General features: G+C 33.3%; 2 protein-coding genes across 2 annotated transcripts; both read right to left on the minus strand.

The window, feature by feature from the left end:
- Nucleotides 1-8,847: 8,847 nt before the first annotated feature.
- On the minus strand, nucleotides 8,848-10,066 carry LOC109794917 (putative sugar phosphate/phosphate translocator At2g25520). The gene has a single exon (XM_020354343.3). The coding sequence runs from the start codon at nucleotides 10,049-10,051 to the stop codon at nucleotides 9,005-9,007; it is 1,047 nt and encodes a 348-aa protein (XP_020209932.2). The 5' UTR covers nucleotides 10,052-10,066; the 3' UTR covers nucleotides 8,848-9,004.
- A 63-nt stretch (nucleotides 10,067-10,129) lies between these two features.
- LOC145949665 (uncharacterized) lies at nucleotides 10,130-11,443 on the minus strand. The gene has a single exon (XM_083060351.1). The coding sequence runs from the start codon at nucleotides 11,441-11,443 to the stop codon at nucleotides 10,130-10,132; it is 1,314 nt and encodes a 437-aa protein (XP_082916477.1).
- Between the last annotated feature and the right edge of the window lie 5,189 nt (nucleotides 11,444-16,632).

Raw genomic sequence — 16,632 nt, forward strand, 5'->3', positions numbered from 1 at the left:
TTGAATCTCTTAATGAAAGAACAAGGATTCTTATTAAATATAACAATGACTACTTGTTCTAATGTATTTGTTTATATAATATATAACTTAAATAACTTTTATAGTATATTATTAATTTTATATTATATATTTAATAATATAATATATATGTAGATATTACATATATTATTTTGTGATATCAATTGCAAACATATTATATATGTACATATTATTTATATTTTTAATTTGTATTAATATACAGTTTAACATGTAATTTTTTATATATTTTTTTACAAAATAAAAATAAAATAATTTTAAATAAGATAGAAAAATTGAAATTTAAAATAAGATATGAATTTATTAAAATTTATAAGTATTAAATATATTTAATATGAATATTTTTTTAATAAAAATAAATAAAAACTGAGTCATGCGGTTCAACTAGTGACCCACCGGTCCAACCTTTGACCCACTGACCCAATACCTTAACCGGTTCGATGACCGGTCCGGTTTTTAAAACTATGCCCTCAAGTATTGTAATTGTGAAATTTTGATCTTTAAGGTTTTAATTGGGTAATTTTAGTCCCTAAAGGATTGAAGTTGTGCAATTTTAGTCCTTCAATTTTTAATTGAACAATTTTAGTCCCTCAAATATCATAATTGTGCGATTATAATCTCTCCTATTAAAAATTTAATAATTTTAAAATTTTAATATATATATATATATATATATATAATATTTTAAAATTATACAATTATTTTCTTATTTAAGTTAACGCATATTGTAATTTTTGTTAATGTAGCGAATAATATATATTTATTATTACTAAATAAATAAAATTTATATATTATTAATGTTTTAATATTGCTAATAAATTAATATCAATAATATTTTTAGTATATTTATAGATAAACTAATAATTTGATAAATATAACTTAGTATATATTAATATACTTTTACAAAAATATAAATATATTAGATAAGATATGTATATTTCTAATTAATATACTTATATTTTTGTAAAAGTATAGTAATATATAATAAGTTATATTTATCAAATTATTAGTTTATCTATAAATATATTAATAATATTATTGATATTAATTTATTAATAATATTATAAAAATAATAATATAAATTTTATTTATTTAGTAATAATAAATATATATCATTTGATACATTAATGAAAATTATAATATATGTAAACTTGAATAGAAAAATAATTGTATAATTTTAAAATGTTGTATATATATATATGTGTGTGTGTATATATATATATATATATTAAAATTATTAAATTTTTAATGATAAAGACTAAAATTGCACAATTATGATATTTGAGGGACTAAAATTGTTTAATTAAAAATTGAAGGACTAAAATTGCACAATTACAATTCTTTAGGGACAAAAATTACCCAATCAAAATCTTAGGGATCAAAATTACACAATTGCAATACTTGAAGGATTAAAACTGTAATTAAGCCAAATATATATTATAGTTATTTTTTACAAGTTTTTATATATACAATTACGATTAAGGATGAAAATAAACTAGGTCAGATTATGTTATATTATAATTTAACAGAATTAAACCTAATTTTTATTAAAAATACATGTTATTAATATGATATATTTATCTGTCATAGATATTTTTTTTAAAATGTTTGGTTAGAAGTACAATCTTAAAAACTTACTTAATAATAATTTAACACTAATAAAAACATAAAAATAAATATGTTAAATCTTATAAAAATCAAATTTAATTTATTTATCATATAAAGATGTTTTTGATATGTGATATAAATTTTTACAATTTTGATTTTTTTAAACAACATATACAATAAATAGAAAGAACAAAAGTTTGACAAATATAAGATAAATGAATAATTCTTCGAAATTTATATTTTATACATATGATAATTTAAATATATATATATATATATATATTAGAATATAATTTTTATTTTTTTAAATATATTATTTTTTAGATAAAAAATTGTGTATGTGTAAATGCCACATTGTGTGTTGGTTGGCGTTCTGGAACGGTCTGTTCTGAACCGAAACGACCCGTTTTGGAAACCGAAACCAGAATGGTCTGTTATGATTTCAGAATAGCCCGTTCTGATGCACTCGTTGGTGTTAAATAATGCATCTGGAAAGCCCGCTCTGGATGCAAAATTTACGCACCATGAGTGCAACCAGAACGGTCCGTTCTGGTTTCAGATGCATGAAAAAATTAAGCATCCACGTATGCATCCACGTCCGCATCCAAGTGGCGTCCACGTCACCAGGAGTTAATCCTGTTTAAATTATTTGGACAGAAGTCCCAAATTGCAATAATTTAAATTATTGGGGACCAAATTGAAACAAAAAATTAAAGTGAGACTAAATTAAAACAAAAAAATATTATAAGGAATCAAATTAAGTTTTTAACCAATAAAAAAATTATCTTTCAAGTCCATGCAACATGTGTTAACTATTAAGTATTAACTTTGATATTTACGTGGTTGTTTATGAATGTATATTTTAATTTATTCCTTACATTTGAACTAAACAAAATATTATTTATATTTAATAATAAATGTAACTGATAAATATTTAATTAAAATTTAAATTCTATATAATAAAATAATTAATTATACAAATTTAATAGTTTTAACAAGTGAAATAATTAAATTTAATTTAATTAAAAAATACTAAAAATATGAGAAGAAAAGATTAAAATAAATTTCTTAATTGTGACACCCATATGTGGTAATATTTTTGGCTGCATCCGCTCCCCCCACCAAATTTTTTTGTATGGTAGATATATTTACATCATTTCTCAAATTAACTCAAATTGTTTAACTACTCGTACATATAATTTAAGAATTTAAGTTGATAGGAGCCATTGGCTTGATGAAACAGGCTTGCCGGTTGGTTCAACAGTGAGTGACGCTTAAAGAAAATATTAAGATATAATTTTAATTTTAAATAAGAAAGCTAGATGTTGGATTTTTTTATATTAATATATGAAGCTTTCTTTTCATTAAAACTAAGTACATTCTTATTGGTAGCCCGTCAACAAAATAATATTTGTTCATTTTTTATCAAGTAAAATAGTTACGTTTGTTGATAAAAAAGGCCTATCACGTAGTTCTTTAATTTAGTTTAAAGTTCAATGATTTTAATAAACTTTGGTTTAAGCCTTACTGTTCGGCTGGTTCTGGGTTTGCTTGTGCTTGAGACATATTTCTTTCAATATATATAGCATAATTTAGAGTGACATATAACTCGTAAGTAATTAGGACATGCATATGGTTTATCTGAAATCAAATCTCTCCATTCTGATGATAACATAGTTAGATATTCAAAAATTTTAAACCAGTTTTCCAGCATTTTAAGTAATGAGAGAGGCCATTCATAGACTTGAAATTTAGGGATCATCATGCTTTGAAGAACAGATTTCAGAAGCAGCACACGACCTATATATGAAAGTAGAACCCCTTTCCAGTTTGCGAGAGTTTGACTTGATTCTATCAATAGGTAATAGAAACTATATTTTTTTTTTATTTACCCTTAAACAAAGACACCCCAAGCTGGGTAGATAAAAGGAAGCTACGCTCTAGAGAAACCAATGCAAATGCTAATTTTGTCAAGCCTCCTAACAGACATAGAATTTCTGACATAAACCTTGAATTTGGACAGATTAATATGCTGACCAGAGATACTACCATAGCTATGTATCAAGGTCATAATGTTCGATAAGTTCTAAAGAGAACATCTACAAAAATTCATAATATCATCATATTAGAGAGCATGTGTTGGGAAATGAACCTAATTAGGACTCTTAAACCTAGCCAATTTACCAGAGGCGGCTATAGTAGATAAAGCCCTATTAAAGATCTCCTCAGCCGTACAAAAAACCTAAAGGGATAAGGCATCACCTTGCCTAACACCTCTACTACAAGGGAAGAAGCAAGAGGTTGGCCAGAATAGACAACTTAGCTGACTTGAGAAGCACAAATATCCTATTGCAAAAATCATCAAAGCCAAAAACATTTAAGACATATATTAATAAGAAAACTCCAATCCAATGTATGAAAAACCTTACATATATCTATTTTTAAAGCAATATTTCCAAAATAATTATTCTTGTCAAGCAAATAAATAACCTTAGAAGTGAAAACAATAAATTCAGTAATACTTTTACCAGGTATAAAACCCGTTTAACGGGAGAAATGATGTTATCCATAATAGAAGAATGCCTATCTGTTAGTACCTTAATTAGAGATGATCTTGTATTTAAAATTAGATAAGGAAATTGGTAAAAAAAAAATCACCAATTTTATCAACACCAAGCTCTTTTGGGATAAGAATAACATGAGAGACCTTATAATATGCAATGATCCAATAAATTTGAAAGAATTAAAGAACAAAATTGAAGTGAATGTTAGACAACAAGAAGGCGGTTGCATTATTGTGTTCTTTAAAAATTAGTTATTTAAGAAAATTCGTCTTTCTAAAGGTAACCTTTTGAGTGTTTAAACTTAAGTTATTTTATGAAACCAACTTCTAAGAAAACTAGTTAACACAATTGATTATGCAACAATATATGTAAGATGTAGTAATATAAATGAAGCAAGTAATCATATAAGATTAGAGAGATTTCATCCAAAGTTTTATACTAGTTTGCCCCAACTAGGCTACATCTAATTCTCACAAACTTATGAGATTTTCATTATCACAACAACTGTTGTTCAAGTACAAAACAAACTTATGCCATTGATTTCTTGTGATCTACGTATGAGCTGTAGTGATGTGATCTCGTATGTCATTAATTACTAATATTTAATTAATATAGTTGAATTGTTAATTGATATATTGAGAATGATTTATGATTTTTTGATATGGGATCAATTGACAATAAATTAATGAGATTATATGTGAAATATTATGCATATAGTTTATTTGACATGTATCATGTGCATAAAAGTATTTTCTTAAGGGTACGATATGAAATACATTGTCAGGAAAAGTCTCTTGTATAAAAGCTTGGGAACCAATCTTGGAGATAGCTCAGTTTGAAAGTCTCAGTTTTACCCTCGTGAGCATGGGATATGTCTTGCACGACTTAACTATCTCAACTAAACCCTAATAATATGTCCTTTTAGTGAGAGTGCACAGAGAGTGTGACCCAACATGAATTCATAAATTACTCTAGTGTGTTGCTAGTGGCAAAATTTCATCATCTTGTTCAACATTCATATCATCATCGTCACTTAAGTTTGTTGCAAAATTAATGTTTAAATCAAGATGATTTGTTGGTGGCAAAATTCTTTGTTCAAATTGATGGTGACTACTCATTACATTTGAATATGTTAAAATTAGATGTTGAGTTAGGAAAGTACTACATCATAACACTACTACATGGACACCGGTGCAACATCTCACATGACGTCGGACGCAGGTATTCTCTCTTCTTATTTCAATTCCTGCAATAAAACTCATAACATTGTCGTTGGTAGTGGTCATTTAATTCCTATTATTGGTCATGGTCGCACTAACTTACCCCCTCCTCATCCCCCTTTTCTCCTCAACAACGTATTACATGCTCCCAAACTCATTAAAAATTTGATCTCCGTTCGTAAATTTACCACAGACAATTGGGTTTCAATTTTGTTTGACCCTTTTGGTTTTTCTGTTCTTGATCTACAGACAGGGACAAAGCTGATGCGATGTAACAGTGTTGGGGACTTATATCCTCTTTTTCCACCATCTCAAGCCACATTATCCAATCCTTCAGTTTTCACTACTATGTCTCGTGATATTTGGCATAATCGGTTAGGTCATCCCGGCAATGCTATTATCAATTCTCTACGTAGTAATAAATTCATTGAATGTAATAAGGCTTGTCAAAGCTTTTGTTCTTCTTGTCCTATTGGGAAACATGTCAAACTTCCTTTTTATGATTCCTCATCATATACTGTATTGCCATTTGATATTATTCATAGTGATCTTTGGACTTCACCTATTGCCAGTACTTCTGGTCACCGTTACTACATTCTTTTTCTTGATGACTACAGCAAATTTCTATGGACTTTTCCAATTGCCAAGAAATCACAAGTACCTCACTTATTTCTTTCCTTTCATGCTCTAGTAAAAACGCAATTTGAACGTAGCATCAAAACCTTTCAATGTGATAATGGGACGGAATATGTTAATGGCACACTCAAACAGTTCTTTGATCATAATGGTTTACTTTATCGTCTTTCATGCCCACACACATCTCCACAAAATGGAAAAGCCGAAAGACACATAAGGTCCATAAATAATATCATTCGCACCATTCTTCATCATGCTTCTATGCCACTCTCGTTTTGGCACCATGCTCTATCAATGGCAACATACCTTCTTAACATACTTCCCTCCAAAGTCTTGAACTACCTTTCACCAACTCAAATCCTATATCAAGGTAATCCTTCGTATTCGGATTTACGCACTTTTGGTTGTTTGTGTTTTCCCTTATTTCCTTCTACCACCATTAATAAGCTTCAAGAACGGTCTACACCATGTGTATACCTTGGACCGGCACCTAATCATCGAGGCTCAAAATGCTATGAAATATCAAGTGGCAAAATCATTATTTGTCGTCATGTGCGCTTTGTTGAAAACGAGTTCCCTTTCTCCAAAGTTCATAAACCCAAAGAAACTGATTTTGATTGTTTTGATGCATCTCTTCCATATTTCATTCATCAAAAGCCACAAAACACCATTCCCAACCCACTTCCACAAAACACTCAAACGGCCCAATCTAGCTCTCCCTCTACTTCTTCACGCGTGAACTTGGCTAGCTCAAATCTTCCAAGCCCACTTTCCCAACCAACTTCCTCAACTCAAACACATTCCTCTCCTCCCTCCTCACGAAATATTGAAGAGATTCCACTTCAATCTGCCACTTCCCCTAATCTCTCAAACCCATCTACCATCCCTCATCCAACATCAACTGACCCCTCATCATCACAACGCATTACTACCCGATCGGCAAATGGCATCTTCAAACCAAATCCAAAATATTTCTCTAATTTTCACACAGCAACCACTCCAAATATCTCCCCCATACCAAAAACTCCGGTTAGTGCACTACATGATCAAAATTGGAAAAATGCAATGTTAGATGAATTTAATGCTTTAATTGATAATAAGACTTGGGTACTAGTGCCTCGGCCACCAAATGTGAATGTTATCCGGTCTATGTGGATTTTTCGTCATAAACATAATGCTGATGGTTCTTTTGAGCGGTATAAGGCTCGACTTGTAGGTAATGGCAATACACAGCAACAGGGAGTCGATTGTGATGAGACATTTAGCCCAGTGGTGAAACCAGCAACCATTCGAACTGTTCTCAGCATTGCTTTGTCAAAATCTTGGCCCATTCACCAAATGGATGTCAAGAATGCTTTCTTGCATGGTCATCTCAATGAAACCGTCTATATGCATCAGCCAATGGGTTTCCGTAACAAAGAGTATCCCGATCATGTCTGCCTTTTACAGAAATCTTTGTATGGTTTAAAACAGGCTCCTCGGGCTTGGTACCAACGTTTTGCTGCATATGTTGCTACAATTGGTTTCACCAACAGTAAGTCAGATACCTCACTTTTCATCTACAGGAATAAGTCTGATATAGCTTATTTGTTGTTATATGTGGATGACATTATACTTACAGCTTCATCTGATCGTCTTCGAAAGTATTTTATGGCTCTCTTAGGTTCTGAATTTGCTATGAAGGATCTAGGTCCCTTGAGTTATTTCTTAGGCATTTCTGTCACTCGACATCCCCATGGTTTATTCTTATCTCAAACACAATATGCTAAGACAATTATTGAACGTGCTGGCATGTCTAACTGCAGCACATGTCCTACTCCTGTGGACACCAAGCCCAAACTCAGTTCTAATAGTGCTACTGCTTTTGCTGATCCGACTAAGTACCGCAGCCTTGCAGGTGCCCTTCAGTATCTTACTTTCACTCGGCCTGACATCTCTTATGCCGTCCAACAAATTTGCCTACACATGCATGCTCCCACTAATGAGCATATGAGTGCTCTCAAGCGTATATTACGCTACCTTCAAGGCACTCTTTCTCATGGATTGCATTTGCACAACTCCTCCATTGATCGACTTATTTCTTATACAGACGCTGACTGGGGTGGGTGTCCAGACACTCGTCGGTCAACTTCTGGGTACTGTGTTTTTCTTGGGGATAATCTGATCTCTTGGTCCTCCAAGCGACAACCTACTCTCTCGCGTAGTAGCGCTGAAGCAGAATATAGAGGAGTAGCTAATGTTGTGTCTGATTCCTGCTGGCTTCGAAACCTACTACTCAACCCTACAAAACCGGCTTGTAAGGTGAGGGTTGCTTTCCACTTATATACTATTCAATTGCCTAATCTCTAGTCGATATGGGACTTGGGTTTTTCCCAATACACCCCCTCACGTCCAGCACTATTGGGCTTGGTACGTGGATAAATGGTGGGTGGCCCTTTTTAATGATCTAGGATAGGCGGGACTTGGGTTTTTTCCCAATACACCCCCTCATGCCTATGGCACATGCATCAATGGTGGGTGGTCCATGTAAAGTGGATCTAAATGGCTCTGATACCATGTTAGAATAGTGGATTAAGCCTAACTCAACCCTACAAAACCGGCTTGTAAGGTGAGGGTTGCTTTCCACTTATATACTATTCAATTGCCTAATCTCTAGTCGATATGGGACTTGGGTTTTTCCCAAGCGAAAACGGGAATTGGGGGGAAAAAAAAAATAAAAGGAGTGGAGACTCTGGCTCTCTCTAATTATCTCTGTAAGCATAGGCAGGTAGAAGAAATGCGCATGAATCTCAAATCCAAATCTACTGATTAACTATCCGAAAAAATACACTGTAATTAAAAAAAAGAACATACCGAAGCGGCAATTGGATAATGATGACTGATGAGGGTTCCTGTTGGTGGTGTGATTTATTGAAGTTATCTGTGAGAAAATAAATGAAATTAATTGTGCTGGTCGGACCTCTTAACGTCTCTGTCCTGGAGCAACGTGGCTTCCTCGTCATCGGGCTGCGTGGTCTTCTTCTGGGCGTCCTTGGCCTTGAGCGCCTGGAGCTTGGAGTGATTGTAATAGGCGACACCGAGGAAGGCGAGGCCGTAGCCGAACAAATTGATGGGCGTGACAGTGTCCTTAATGACGGACCAAGAGAAGGCAATGAGGAGCCAGTCCTTAACGACGCCAGCGACGTTCATGGTCAAGGCGGAGGTCTTGCCGACGAGGAGGAAGACAGCGAGATTGAGGGCGAAGGCGCAGAGGGAGTTGGTGCCGAAGATGAGGAAATCGAAGTGGAAGGTGGAGGTTTCCCGGAGGAGGGGGTACTCGACGAAGATCCAGGGGACGGAGAGGAAGAGGAGGTAGCAGGGGGCGACGTAGTAGAGGGAGGTGATGGGGTTGAGGGAGATCCCCTTGGAGGTGAGGAGGATCTGGATCATGACGAGGCGGGTGGCCTCGAAGGCGACGGCGCCCAGCTGGAGGAGGACGCCCCAGGCGTCGAAGCGGGCCTCCCCGTAGGCGGCGACGGCCACCCCGAGCGAGATGGAGAGCATGTTCACCATGGTGGAGTTGTTGTAGGGGTCCTTCTTGAGGAGCACCGCGATGGAGTAGACGGCGACGGGCATGAGGGCTTTGAGCATCTGGATGAAGGAGACGGAGAGGTAGATGTAGGCGGAGTTGGAGAGCCAGAGGGAGAGGGAGTAGAGGGCGCCGATGGGGAGCACCGAGGAGAGGTACACCTCCCTGGACATGGCCACCGGCTCCACCAGGCGGAGGACGCGCACCAGGAGCACCGCCAGAGAGGCGCAGAACGACATGTGGATCATTGTGAGGGAGATGGGGAAGGGCCAGTTGTACATCTTCTTGTCTAGGATGTACTTGTTGTACACGATCACCGTGAAGCTCAGGAAGATCCATATCGCCACGTACGTGTACGACAACACGATCTTCTTCACCACCCCGTCGCTCAGAGACCCTCCTTTTCCCATTCTTTCCATCGCGGTGCTCCTCAAGAAGGACCCCTACAACAACTCCACCATGGTGAACATGCTCTCCATCTCGCTCGGGGTTCTAATTTACCATGTAAGATTGTGTAATCCGTTGTTGAGGAGAAAAGGGGGATGAGGAGGGGGTAAGTTAGTGCGACCATGACCAATAATAGGAATTAAATGACCACTACCAACGACAATGTTATGAGTTTTATTGCTGGAATTGAAATAAGAAGAGAGAATACCTGCGTCCGACGTCATGTGAGATGTTGCACCGGTGTCCATGTAGTAGTTTCCATCTGGTTGAGAGAATGATAAGGCATGCATGGCGGCTTCAATGTCAGTCGGTGTATATGTAGGAGTAGGAGACAATGAGGACGAAGTCATAGCATTGAAAACTTGTGGTTTGGGTCCAAGTATGCCATGCCCAGCTGAAGACGTTGGAGAAGCATAATTGGGCCGAGGCTGCCAAGGCTGGGTAGGGAATGGACATGGTGGGATAGTCCACCCTCCCCAACCAGGCTGCCATTGTGGCCAAGATTGCTGGTGCTGATGTGTCGGCCAGGCCTGCTGTTGACTGGGCCGCCCAGAAGGTTGGCTTGCATGCGGCCCCGAATTTTTATATTTTCCTTTGCCTTTGTTATGGTAACGAGGCTTAGGATTTGTGGGACTACCATTGCTGGGACGTTTGGGTGCAGAGTCATTGGAGGCAGCAAGCATGGCTGCGGTTTGGCGTTGTCCAGATCCAATTGATTCGCGAGCGAGGCGAGCTTTTATAGTTCGCTCGGCCATTTTCAACCTTGAACGACAACTATCGAATGATGGTAGTGGTTCTTGATTTTGAATAAAGTCAACGGTACCACTATAAGCCTCCGGCAGAGAACCTGTAAGACGCAGCACTAACCTCCCATTAGTTACCGGTGCATCAACGTCCGCAAGCCGATCTGCAATTGATTGAAGGTAAGTGCAATAGGCGTCGATGGAGTTGTGATCTTCGAAGGTTGCATTGGTGAACTCTTCTTCGAGATGGGTTGCGCGGGAAGCCTTGTTGTCTTGAAATAGAGCTTCGAGACGTTTCCATGCTCCTTCGGCAGTGTCGTCACGTCTGAGAATGGCAAGGAGAAGGTCCGGGCTGATGGTGCCGTATATCCATTGAAGGATGGCAGCGTCAAGACGCTTCCACATGGCTGGATCTTCTGATTTCGCAGCAATGTATGCCGCGTGGACAGAGGGTTCTGTGGGTGGCACAAGATGATCGTATAGATCATGAACCCGAGTCAAGTTGGTAAACAACGCAGCCCAAGAGTGATAAAGTGCCTGCTCGTTGTCTAGAGTGACGGGTACAAGCGATTTCACATTAGAGATGGTGAGGGCGGGATGATATTTAGGTTGTTCGGCCATGGTAGTAGAAGAACAAGAGAAGGAAAGAAAGAAGGAAGGAGACGCAGAAGAAATGGAGGTTAGGAAGAACCTTAATCTGATACCATGTAAGAATAGTGGATTAAGCCTAACACAATAACTAATTGATATGCCAAAGGAATATGCTGATTATATTCTAATAATGTGTTTCTTCTGTTGTAGTTAAATCTTGTAAAAAAAAAAAAGATGTGTCAACAATATCAACATCAACATATAATTCTAGCATAGTCATATAACCTTGTCGTTCAAAACTATCAAGCATGCACGCAACATCTTCATCGTGTGCAATTTCTCCAACTAGATAAAAAACGAGATTAAGAGAATGAAAATATCTACAAGTGAAGCTATAAATAATTTGGTTATCATTCAATTTCAACTTCGCATGAATTTTTTCTTTAAAAATTTAAAATCCAATCCACGATTTACACGAATTATTTTTATATCACCTGTAAAAATACAACCTTGATCATTGTTAATTCTACTTCCATTATAATAGAGTAATCAAATCAAAGATATTTTCAAAATAAAACTATACTTTACTAATGATGCAGGAAAACACAAACAAAAATGTTAATATATGAGATAAATATGAAGAAGAATGAAGAAGGATAGAGATACGAAGAATGAAGAGGAGTTCACACCCCTATAAATAATTAATCATTGTATGCAATGAGAGATAAGATTATACATTCACATTTCTACAACCTGAGCAATTCCAGACTAAGGACTTCACGGGACTGCACTAGGTGGGACTGAACGAGCATGCATTGGTGCTTGGACATTGGAGGATCAAGAAGACATCACTGTACGTGACATTTTTTAGTAGCAACATTTTAATCCAAAAATTGAAGAAGTCGTCATCCAGGATAACGTTTTTAAGCCTTAAAAACAGTTGAAGAAGTCGTCAACCAAGATAACATTTTTTAACTTCAAAAATGTTGAACAAGGCATCACCTTAGGTGACGTTTTTAGCTTCAAAAAACCAAACAAAACGTCACCTAGGGTAACATTTTTAGTGCACACCACAAAATGTCAATTGTAATGACATCTTTTATATACGTGACCAAAATTATTTATTTTAGTAAATAATTTTTTATTTAATTTATTTTAGTAATTTTTAATTATTTATTATCGCCAAATGGCCGAGGGATTGTGTTTGAATTAGTTTATTGGCTATAGAAAAAAGATAAACGGTTTTCTTTTTCATAAAGTAATATGAAACATTCATTAGCTTTACGTATAACTAATTTTTATTAAAAAATTTGATTAGTGTCTCTCTCAATCACATTCTTTTCATTGATTTTAGTTGGCCCTTAATTAAATGACTTCGGTGGAATAAAACAAGAAAGACTTGGAAAATAACTCAAGTCATCGCGTAAGTTAAAACAATAAATGTGGAAATTTTATGAAGTAGCGTCGTTATATGACTTTGTATGGGAAAAAACAAAAAGAGTTGGAATAGACTTGGGTCATCACATTACGTAAAAATAGTAAATGTGGAAATTGTTATAAAGTGTGATGATGGCCCTTTACGACTTTGTACGAAGAAAACAAAATAAAAGACTTAGAAAGTCTGCTCAGCGTAGCATATACGTTACACAATAAAATCTGTGAAGCACTATGTGGGTCTAGTGATGAAAAATTATAATAGTATATACATAATCACTACTAGATTTTTCTTAATACATGCAGTTTTTTCTAAGAATTTTTATGAAAAATTTACAGAAAATATTGTTCTTACAAATTTTTCTGCAAAATTTTATCTGTAGATGAATAATATATTTTTGCAAATTTTAAAATTTGCAGAAAATTTTCCTGTAAACTTGTAAAAAAAAAATTTGCAAGAAAGTTTCCTGTAAAAAAAAATTAGCAGGAAAATTCGCAGGAAAGTTTCCTGCGAATTTTCTCGTAAGAAATTCTGCAGGAATATTTTTTACGAAAAAAATTAAAGAAATTACTATAAATTCTATCAATAATTCTTCAACTTTCATATGTTCACAATGAATTCATCCGAAACATTTGTTTTCATGCTTCCAACATGTGATACATAATCTTTTAAATTCTAAGATTGTAGATTATAAGTCTAACACTCAACTATACAAATCAACTTGTATGGTAAGTGTTGCCCCAACTTATATACTCTTTAATTGTTTTATTTTCAATCGAGACTTGAAGTTTTTTTAAAATATTAACCTTATAAATTTAAATTTTTTTTTCTTGCGAATTAAAATTTGTAGGAAAATCCACAGGAAAAGTTACCTGCAAATTTTTTTTACCATTTAGTAAACATTACTTGCGAATTTATTTTTGTAAGAAAATCTGCAAGAAACAAAATAAAATTCTAACAATATTTTTTGCAAATTTTTACCATGGGAAATTTTTTTCTATGATCATTAAAATTGTAGCAAAATTTGAAAGAAATATCTGCAAATTATTTTTCGCAAATAAATTTACAAAACATTTATGCAATTATTTTTTTGCAGAAAAATTTGTAGGAAAATGACACTTTTCTAGTAGTGAATTTTAAATTTGAGTTGTGATCTTTTCTTTATAATTCTGATAAAAATAATTAAAAAAAAAAACGTGTCTATGATATAAAGGAAGAAAATAGAAGAAAAAGAGAAAATCAAAAGTGAAGAGAAAAGAAAGGAAGTAATTAATAAATATATAGGGTGAAAAGAAAGGTTACTTAATAGAAGAAAAAGTAAATATTATCATCAGTGGCGGAACATCAATAAAAAATTTGGGGGTACCAAATTAATTTTTTTATATATAAATTAATTTTTTATCAATTAAAAAATAATAAAAAATTTTATTTTCTCTACTCAAAATAAACATAATAATAAATTTCAAAAAAAAATATTAATAAAATAAATAAATATATATATATATATGAATATATATATATAAAATATTTTAAAAAACGTTTGGGATATATATAAAAAAAATATTTTAAAAAAAGTTTGGGGAGCCACGGCTCCCCCCTGTCCCTTCAAAGGTCCGCCACTGATTATCATTCTATATATAACTAAAAATAATATGGCAAGTGCTTTTAGAATTTTTTTTCATGTTTTTAGTTTTTTTTTTAATGGAATGGGTTTTAGGAAATTTTTAACATCTTATTTATTTTAATTTGTATTTATAGTATATATTTCTAATTTTTTTTAAAAAATAATCAATAATTAATAATATTCTTGTAATTTAATTTAAATTATTTATTATAAATCTAAAATATAAGTTGTAGTTTAAAATATTTATATAAATTTTAATTATAATTAATTCATATATCTAAATAATATATATATATATATATATATAATGTATTATTAATTAATGCTTAGCATATTATTATAATTTATATAATACATTATATATAATCGATTATGTAATATAATTATATAAAAAAATTTGATAGAAACATAATTTTAAATATATAACCTTTTAACTATTTTTATATGAAACTACGTATAAGATATGATGACACTACGTAGTAATTTTATTTGTAGTTTTTTAATCTCAATCATTTATTTTAATTTAATGGTTGCTATTAGTTATTCTCATATATTTATATTAACAAATATTCTTATTTAAGTCATGTTCTATATATATATATATATATATATATATATAGACTAGAGGGGTTAAAGTATTTTTTATCTCTAATAATTATATAGATAAGATATTAGATGGTTGTGGGTAGTTATTCAGAAATGTTGTGAATTTCTTTTTTTTTTAACATTTGAATTATATAATGGTCCACTCTAAAATGGGAGACCAAAACTAGTTCCACACCCTTGTATCCCCTTCATAATAGGTTTATAATAGGTATAGATAATTTGTTATTTTAATATAACATAATCGATTTTATTAATATAATTGATAAGTGTTACTACGATATTTCTTTGTATTTTTTCATAGAGAAGTCATTTCAGATGAATTTACTTGATATTTTTCGCACAATCTCATGATACTTTACATTTACCAAACACATTGCAACTAGAACTTCTTCACATTTAACTTCTCTACATGTTTCTTCTCTCTCACCAAATATAAGATAAGTTTTATATTTGATTTTTAATCAATAAAATTTTTTATATACACCAATTATTTGTTGTTGAAGATTCAAATCATGACTTTGGGTATTATTTTAGGCGAAATTTGATTTTGAGAATCGAATACAAATAGATATTTTAAGTAGGACTCAAAATCTTCCAAAATCATGTGGATTCCTTTTATTTGAACTAACAACTTATTGATTTTCAACTAGAGAAAACAAAATAGAAAAAGTGGGATTTTGCGAAAATGTAAACAGTAATAGTTTGGAGAAGAAATGGAGATTCAGAAGTGAAAAGTTAAGTTTGGAAAAGAACAAGTAAGGAGAAAGAGATATTGAAAATAAATCTAAATTATTAAAAAGGAAATGGTGGTTGATAACATTGTAGTACCCGTTGATCCATAAGCATCGTTGAGACTTAAGATACATAGGATCTTTACAAGTTTCAACCCTTATTACATGGTCCAAATTAATATTTATAGAGTACAAATTGTAACTACCCATAACCACCAATAACTTCCAACAAAAATTGTCTATTGATAACTTTTTTCTTTGATCTCTACCGTTGATGATATCTATGGTCTTGATTCTCCGAATAATTGAATTTCCATCATAGTCTTGTCATAGTGAGATTAATTGGAAGATAATATTCTAACACTTAGTCAAAATAATACACAAAAATAGTATTATTTTGACTATGGTCTTTGTCCTTAATCTCAAAGAAGGCAAAAATGGCAGAGGAGACAGTAAGAATCACTCTTGGGGACTATGATGCTCATCATGGTCCCAAGCATTTCTCTAACATTGTTGCACTCGAGGTCACAACAACTAATTTTGATATGAAACTGGTGGTGTTGAATCTAATCTAAAACAACCAATTTTTCTAGCTTGACCATGAAGATCCACGCATGCATCTTCACTTATTCATTAAGCTCTATTGTTCATCGACCAAGGGGGTATTTGGCATGTTGGGGGTATTCGGCATGTCCATTGGCTGAGGGGGTGCTCGGCATGTTCATTGGTTGAGGGGGTGTTCAGCGTATTCATTGGCTGAAGGGGTGTTTAGCCTTTTCATTGGCCTAAAGAGGTGTTCGGCCTGTTCATTGGCCTGAAGGGG

This window comes from Cajanus cajan, chromosome 1 (genome assembly GCF_000230855.2).
Source record: "Cajanus cajan strain Asha chromosome 1, NIPB_CcT2T_4, whole genome shotgun sequence".
Lineage (NCBI taxonomy): Eukaryota > Viridiplantae > Streptophyta > Magnoliopsida > Fabales > Fabaceae > Cajanus > Cajanus cajan.

What these genes read in the sequence shown, in the direction of transcription:
- LOC109794917 (XM_020354343.3), bottom strand. Translation starts at nt 10,051, where the DNA reads ATGGAAAGAATGGGAAAAGGAGGGTCTCTGAGCGACGGGGTGGTGAAG.
- LOC145949665 (XM_083060351.1), bottom strand. Translation starts at nt 11,443, where the DNA reads ATGGCCGAACAACCTAAATATCATCCCGCCCTCACCATCTCTAATGTG.